Source organism: Cupressus sempervirens, chromosome 8 (assembly GCF_028749045.1).
Source record: "Cupressus sempervirens isolate cs-2001-9-10 chromosome 8, ASM2874904v1, whole genome shotgun sequence".
Taxonomy (NCBI): domain Eukaryota; kingdom Viridiplantae; phylum Streptophyta; class Pinopsida; order Cupressales; family Cupressaceae; genus Cupressus; species Cupressus sempervirens.
In genome coordinates this window covers 350,105,926-350,114,468 of record NC_143125.1, presented here as the reverse complement: position 1 = coordinate 350,114,468, position 8,543 = coordinate 350,105,926, and the positions used below count along the sequence as shown (strand labels likewise).

Genomic DNA, 8,543 nt, shown 5'->3' with positions numbered 1-8,543 from the left:
TATAATTTGTTTAGATTTTATTAAAACTTTGACTCATAATGAGCACACAAGTCATAAGATCAAACTTGAACAATAGTTTGACTCGTGGAATATTGACTTAGACTATCTCAACTTCACATTATAGCATATTTCCTTTTGTGAAACAAACGAGCCACCGCTAACATGAAATCTACAAACTATAACATATATTTCATCCATAAGTATTTTTTACTAACATGGATATGTAGTATCACACACTTGCAATGGGGTTATTACATTTTACACTAGAGTTCATATACCTAGCTCATTGAAGCACACTATTTTACACCAAATCATGTAGACAACTTTCTTCTCCATGACCCACATATAATTATGAAATCATATAAGCACATGGGGCTAGATTCCTCAAGAAATTTTCATGTTCAATATTTTTAGTTTTTAAAAATTTAGCAATTTTTTTAACACTTGAGAAAAGTTGAACAATTTTTTGTACGTTGAGAATGACCTAAGAAAAGTACAAGTGAAGTTATTTTCTCTAGTACTCAATTTGTTAACATAAAGTAGTTTTAGTAAAATAATCTATAAGAAAAATATAAGACAAGATGAAAATTCAAATAATTCAATCATTGTACTATACTTCATTTAACTATTCAAGCAAACGAGCATAATAATTCACTAAGAAATGATACACATAAACTATAACTAGTTTGCTAATTTAACTATGACAATTTTAATAAAACTAGGCATACAATTGTCCATCAAAGCATATGCTTGTTAGAATACAATAAGGGAGAAGAACAATAGTTTAGAAAACATTTAATGACCTTAATGATCTAAGGAACACAATAAGATTTTGAGAGTAAAATGTTTAAAAGTTGTCGTTGTGCATTGAAGCATAAAATTTGTTGTATGCATACATAGAAAAAGTTATTTTTAACATATTTTATCTAATTAATGTCCTAAGACAAATAAGGCATGTGACATAACACAAAAATAAGAAACATTAATAATTAAGAAAAACATAGTCTTAAATTCTAATAAGAAATACATAGTTGACAGGTAATATGAATGTATAGAATCGAACAATCTATTCTAAATAACTATTGATGTTTAGTTAATTTACAAAGAATATATGTTGTAATCTATTGTCTTGTTTCATCCTAGATATGCATATGACTATGCTTGTTCAACCTAGTCATGAAACCCTCTTTTTTACTCAAATTTTATCTAGCCTTATAAAAAGGCAAATTTATAGAAATTCAATCTAAAATAGAATATTATTTGATCTTCTCACAAGTGTAAGAACTAAATTATTTTCATGTGTCACTTGTATAAAATCTAAGTTCAATGATTTTGAGGTTATTTAATTTTCATTAATGTGTTGAGTAATTGCTTGATCATTTTTGAAATGTCTTTAAATGTCACTTAAATGCACAATTGACATTATTTATAATCTAACATGACCAACAAGGTGTTATCAATTTCTGTTTGTTTTCCTTAGTATGGCTTCCTCACCTATCCACTTTGTAAGGTAAATCAAATTTGACATTACATTAATATGTTTGTATGACAACAAAAGACATGTAAAAATAACACACACTCTTCTTCTATAGTTCTAGTGGCCTTATACTTTGATTATGAGAGATAAGATACTGATTTTGTTGTGCAATGCCATCATATCCAATACAAGCCTTCAAATTGCTTTTAAACATACACACCAAATTGTGAAGCACAACAATCAATACACACTTATAGCTAAGACAAAGCAAAAGAGAGGGAATATCTTTTAGCAATGCAAGATTCCTAAGCTTCTAAGATAATGTTGCATTGTAAACATACAACTCAAGACTTATACCAAGTGGGTTAGCCATATAATAAACATAGTTTAAGTTATTCAGCACGAAATTAAGGGAATAAAAATTGAAATTAATATATCTAGCCATTCCGTGTTGAATCTAGTCTAAAAAGGGAGTTGTCCACTTTCAAGATAAAATAAAATTACAAACATTGCCCACCATATTTCCCGATGATGAGAGCTGCTGTTTTTTTTCCGACTTAAACTACTATAATCTTTTGACTTGCTTTTTAAAATAACAATACTTATATAAAAATGGCGGAAAATAGAATCTCATGAAATTGAATTTCAAAATATGTAACTTGCTTTGACGTTCAATTGAGCATCAATGGCGACATAACATTTTCCTTGAGAAAAGAATACCTTGCATTTTCAGCCGCTAAATACATTTATTAAAGCTATAACACCATGCCACTTCCAAGCCTGAATCACAAAGTGCCCTCTGTATTGATTATTAAGGCAGGCAAAAGCAAAATGAAAAAAAAGCAGTGAGGAATAATTTTTATTTTTATTTGATTGAGACTGAGAGGGAATTTATTGGCAAGAAAGAAAGATAGACATGACCAGAACCCCACTTGGAACTGTATTTCCATGGAAATCCTGTCAAACGAGGCAATCCCATAGGTTGTGGGCGAGGAGAAGAAGGCATCCCTGGGGCCTGGCCAAAAGAGAAAGCGCTCAATCTCTTTAGCATCTCCATCATGATGAGACCAATCTCTTTCCTCTCCTTTGCACAATTACAGCTCATTCCTCGAAACAACACCAAAGTATTATTCTTCTCCCCACAAGGACGCAAACTAGACTACCCAACTTCTATAACATTGCCCAGGAAGATCCTCACAATCACACAGAGAGCATCACGAGTCACAAGTGTTGATAGAGAGTGGCACCCTAGCTACCTTCAAGATGCCAGTCGAGAGAGGAACTCGGAAGCCTTTCATGCGCCCAATTCAGGGCAGAATGCCGAGAATGGTGTGTGGGTTCATAACGACCATAGTAGTGATAATGGGTCTGATTGTGCTCATCACATGGCTTTCTCTTCAGCCCCACAAGCCCAAGTACTACCTGGACTACGGCTCTTCCACCCTCTTCACGGTCTCCGACAATGGTCTGGTGAGCTCCAAAATGCAGTTCAATCTGAGCACGAGGAACTCCAACAAGAAGATCGGCATATACTACGACAGAATAGGAGCCATGATGTCCTACGATGGGGACTACTTTGCGTGGGGGTCGATGCTGCCCTTCTACCAGGGACACAAGAACACCACCCATCTTCATACCACTCTCATTGGGGATGCGGTGAGCCTGCAGGGGGTGAAGTCCCATGACTTGAGGTTGGAGCATTCCTCTGGGAAGGTGGATCTGGCCTTGGAGGTCTATGCCTCTATCAGGTTCAAGGTGGGAACATGGAAGTCTGGCCATTACAAGCTCCAAGTCAAGTGTCGCCCTGCTAGGCTCGATGTGGCCCATGGAACTTTCCAACGCACCCAATGCAAGGTCAAGGTCTAGTGGCATGGTTGGTTGCTTTTACTGTATTGGGTTTGCCTCTTGTTCTATAGTTTGATTGCTTGGTTTCTTCCACAAGGCGTGCATTGAGAGTGGGGGGTAGTTGATTGCTTTTATGAATGGATCTTACCCATTTTCATTAGGCTATTGTAAGGGTTTATCAATGTTTCAAGTTTCAAAATGTGTAAATTTGTATTTGTAAAAGGTGAGTGTTGGAAGGGAGGGAGATCAATAGTTGTATCGGTTAAGTTTGCAAGCACGCAGTAGTTTTTACCATGTAGAAATTCATGCAAATGAATAATTGATTGTTAATTTCTTTTGTGAAGGAGATCTTTCCATTTTCATGAGTGGATTGTAAAGGTTTATCAATGGCGTAAATTGTAAAATTTGTAAACTTGTATTTTTGGAAATTGTTTTAGGAAAGAAAGAGCAATAGTCATGCAGGTTCATTTGTGTGATTGATTGCTTGGTTTCTTTTACAAGGTGTGCATAGAGTGAAAGGTTGCTAATTGCTTTTGTGAATGAATCTTTTCTATTTTTATTAGTGGATTGTAAGAGTTTATCAATGACATAAGTTGTGGAAAATTTGTAGATTTGTATTTCTAAAGTTGAGGGTTGTAGGAGAGATAGATCCACAGTTGTGTTGGTTAATATCCATGATTTATTGCTTGGATTTTTTTACAAGACATGTGTGGAGAGTGAAAGGTTGTTAAGTATTTTTATGAATGCAATTTTTTCATATTCATTAGTTTTAGATTACGGTAAAAGCAGGTTTTGAAGGGACCCCAAAACCCTTTAACAAAAAGTAGAAAGATAAAGCATTACAACCAACAGGAAAAAGAAACCTGCAACAAACTGCACAACAATATCAAAATCAAGTTTTACAGGGACTTGAAACCACTAGAAAAGTCCAAAAACAAACTAAACCAGGTTTTACAGGGACCTGGAACCACTAACAGTCTAAACGAGCAAAACCAAAAACCAGGACCAGAGACCCCAACCAGTAACCAACACTAGACAGGAACAAAACCAAAGAACTCGACCTAGAGCCACTATTGCAGCTCTAAGATCATTTTAGCAGCTTCCTTACCAATTGCTGCAGTCTCTTGAATGGTATCAGTAGCCGAAGCAGTAGCAACTTTCATTGCACTCTTCCTCGAGCTCTGCCTTGTTCTTTTGCTCGGACCCTCAACCGAAGTGATTTCTTCATTAGCCCTTTTACTTAGGCTTGCAGCGGTCACACATATACTCAAGGTGACCTGCTCCATCTTAGTGCCACTCTCCTTGATTAACATTTTGAGGTTCTGCTCATAATTGTTAAGTTTGTTAGGGATGTCTCCCATCTGCCCTTCCAGTTGGCTAAGTTTGGCATTGGTAGTGTCCTGGTTTTGTTGCAGAATTTCCACCTTTTTCTTCAAACCCATCATTTCATTATAGATCCAGGAATCTACTTTGAGCATGGTGTTGGCTTTAACCTTTGCAGAATGCAGGAAGGTGAGCATGGTATCCCTCTGTGTTGAATCGCTATCATCTTCAGCAGTCTCGTGTGGGGGGGAGCGGACATTGTCATTTTTATCCTCCATTTCCATTTGATCCTCCTTTCGAGCCCCGACAGAGTCCTCTATGTGAGCAAAGTCCTTCCTTTTTTCTTCCTCTATCCCCTTGACAGGAGAAGCAGTCTTAGCCGTATGGTCCTCCTTACTCTTCTCAATAGGGTTCCCGACAGTGTTATCTTTCGCTTTATCACCCCCACTAGATATAGCCTGGTTACCCTCATTAACAGATTTACTCTGTTCAGAATTACCTTCACTATTGGCTTCCTCTTTCCCTTTTTCATTATTACCTTCAGTCTTCGGGTACCCGTCCAAATTAGAGCTTAAATCCCCGGCGTCAGTATCATCCTCATCCTCAGGGTTAATATTCTCACGGCTTTTCAATTTCTCGATCTCAGACTCCTCATCCTCATGTTTTTGAGAAGCTGAGGGTTTCAAATTCAGTGCTTTATCTTTACCTTTAACAGAGTCACCCTTCTTACTCTTAATGGAATCCTTCTTCTTGTCCTTAGAGGGAGTAGAGGCAATGTGTTTATTTTTACAATACCCCTCAATAAGAAGAATCAACCCTTCATGTAAAATGGGTCTGGACTCCTGCTTCTTATGGACTTCTAAACTATGAAGTAAAGAAAATCGCAAATAGAAGCGAAAAGATATTCTATCTTTGTGTCTAAAGTGATTTAAAAAAACAAAGTGGCATTTATGAACTCTTTTACTTCTTCCATCAAGTATGAAATACTCATAGATACAACAAAGAACATCCTCCAAATCTCCTTTATCTTATGCACATCGAAGAAATCACCACTCTTTTCCAGTTGCTTCTCCTCATCTTCTGTTTTCAGAAACTTTTTGTAGGTTGTATTTGAAATACTGGTTTGCTTGGTGAATTTTATGCCCACCTTGGGGAGCCCCGTGATCTCTGCAATAAAATCCTCCGTAAGTTTCACAGTAACACCATGGAGAGTGACTTTGTCATTGGACCAGTTCTTAAAGAAAGTCGTAGTGATGTGTGGCTTAAAACCTTTGAGTCGCTCCAGATAACAAGTCACATTTCCTTTCTGCAGAATTTTCCATACATCCTCATGGGCCTTCCAGGCATCATAGTTTTTTGGTTCCTGCTTGTGCGGTTTGCCCCCCATCTGTAGAGAATAGAGAACACACTCAAACCAGAGTAATCTGACGCAGAGAATGAAAGGGCTAAAATGAAAACTGTTTTTCATCCCATCAAAAGAGACTCCCTTTTTCAGAGATACGTGCGAAAACCACATCGCATTCATTTGAGTGTACTTCCTTGGGGAAGAAAATCTGACAATAATATGATCACTCCACGAAATCATTAACTTTCTAATCTTTACAAATCTTTCCCACTTGCACATGGATGGCTTCATAATGAATAATTTCTTTGAGATCAACTTGGTTAGTTAATTCATCGGTCCACCTCACCATTTGCCCTGTTAGGACAACATAGTTGGCTATCCAATTAGCAACATCGTTGGCCTCTCGAAAGGTATGGGATATGACAACTTTTCAAATTTTTGAATAAGGCATTTGATCTCCTTGATTGTGGCCTCTATCGACCATGAGATAGAACTTTTTTTATTTAGGATATTAACAATATTTAAAGAGTCACCTTCCAACCATAAATTCGGACATCCCAAATCCACCACAATTTTCATAGTATAAAGGGTTGTTGTTGCTTCAGCAATGTGACTATTAGTCTGGCCTATAGGGATTGCTATAGCATCTTTAACATTTCCCATATGATCTCTCAACACACCTCCACAACCCCCACTTCTCAGGTTGCCCTTAGCAACACCATCAAAGTTTCCTTTAATCCAACCATTAGGGGGGAACTCCGAGAGATAGTCAATCTTGGGTTATCAGTTTGAAGTTTAGGATTTTCAGAAAGCATTGGATAATCAATAGGAAAGGTTTGATCAAGGTTCTTCAAAGATTTGAAATTCTCCTTAAAAGCTCTAATAATATTCTGACCAAGCACCCATCCTGGAACCTCTCTATTTCTAAAAATTCTATTATTTCTTTCTTTCCAAATACCCCACCAGAGATGAGGAAGAGTAATTTTCCATAGGAATTGAACATTAGAATTCTTAGAAGGGCATTTCCAGCTATTAAAAGAAGATTCCACATTGTTTTGATGAACCCAGGTCAAGTTCCAATACATTAGGATCTTAGTCCAGACTTGCTAGGTATAAGAGCAGTTCAGAAACAGGTGGTCTCTATCTTCAAATCCATTCTTGCATAAAATACACCTATTCACCAAATTTATACCTCTTTTCTGCAAGTTATCAAGGGTCAAAATTTTATTTTGAAGTAGGACCCAAAAGAAGATGTTAATTTTAGGAATGAGACCCTTAGTCCAAGCTTGAGACCAAAAGGGAAGATTTTCCTTCTCCTTAGAAACAAAGAAAGAAGAAACTTTGAATTTCCCACTAGGATCAGCATACCAAATAATCTCATCCTCAAAAGAAGGGTGGAGAGAAACAACATTGAGAGATAATTGGATGTGATTGAAGCTTTGATCAATGTCCTTCAAGTTCACCCAAGAGTCGTTCTCCTAGTAATGACTAACAAGAGTGCCATATCTCTGCTTGCATAAGTCAACTTGTGTCATATCTTGAACATCTTCAATCAGGGGGTGATCCTTAAGCCAGACATCTTCCCAAAATCTCACCCTAATCCCATTACCAATTTTCCAAGAGCACCCTTCTCCAAGAATTTTCTTTGTTCCCTACACATCTCCCCATATGGAGGAAGGATGAATAACATCAGATGAAGAGAAGAAATCAGAAAGAGAAACAGAATTAAGAAGGCACTTGTGTTTCCAAATGGTACTCCACTCTTTGTTTTCATGGAAAACACGCCATCCTTGTTTAGCTAGAAGAGCTTTATTCATGCTTCTGATTTTTCGGATGCCCAGTCCACCTTCCTTGACTGGTTTACAAACTTGGTCCCAAGCAATTAAAGGCATTCTCTTTTTTTCCTCTTAACCAGTCCATAAAAAATTCCTTTGAATTTTGTCAATAGCCTCAACAAATTTAGTGGGGATTTTAAAAAGACTTAAAACATAAGTTGGTATACTTTGGAGAGAAGCTTTAAGAAGAATTAATTTACCAGCTTGGCTTAAAAGGTTCCCTTTCCAACCAGCCAACTTCTTGCTGAATTTGTTAATAAGGTCTTCCCAGAAGGAATCCGGAGCCTTCAAGCCTAAAGGAAGACCCAGATAGGAAGAAGGGAAAGAACCTATAGAACATCCAAGGATTTTGGCAATTTTATGTTGTCTAAGAATAGGGGTATTGAGAAAAAACAAAACACTTTTATTCCAGTTAACCAGTTGGCCTGAGGCAGAAGAATAAAGATTTATTGCTTGCTTAAAATTTTTGGCTTCCTTGACTTCAGATTTCCCCATAAAGATGGTATCATCAACAAATTGGCCATGTGAACATATAAGAGGATGGGAAGAGGGTTGCAATCCCTTAATAACTTCTTTATGCACCAAATCCCCAATGTACCTCCCCAAACAATCAGCCATAATAACAAAGAGGATGGGGGATAAAGGGTCCCCTTGTCTTAATCCCCAAGAGGGATTAAAAAAATAAGAAGAGCTACCATTAACCAGGACAACAATAGAA

The 8,543-nt window shown here is 37.1% G+C and overlaps 1 protein-coding gene across 1 annotated transcript; it reads left to right on the top strand.

Moving 5' to 3' along the window:
- Positions 1-2,604: 2,604 nt before the first annotated feature.
- On the top strand, positions 2,605-3,665 carry LOC149542779 (NDR1/HIN1-like protein 10). Its single transcript, XM_089797667.1, has one exon. It carries the CDS (start codon positions 2,741-2,743, stop codon positions 3,341-3,343), a length of 603 nt encoding a protein of 200 aa, XP_089653793.1. The 5' UTR covers positions 2,605-2,740; the 3' UTR covers positions 3,344-3,665.
- The last annotated feature ends 4,878 nt before the right edge of the window (positions 3,666-8,543 follow it).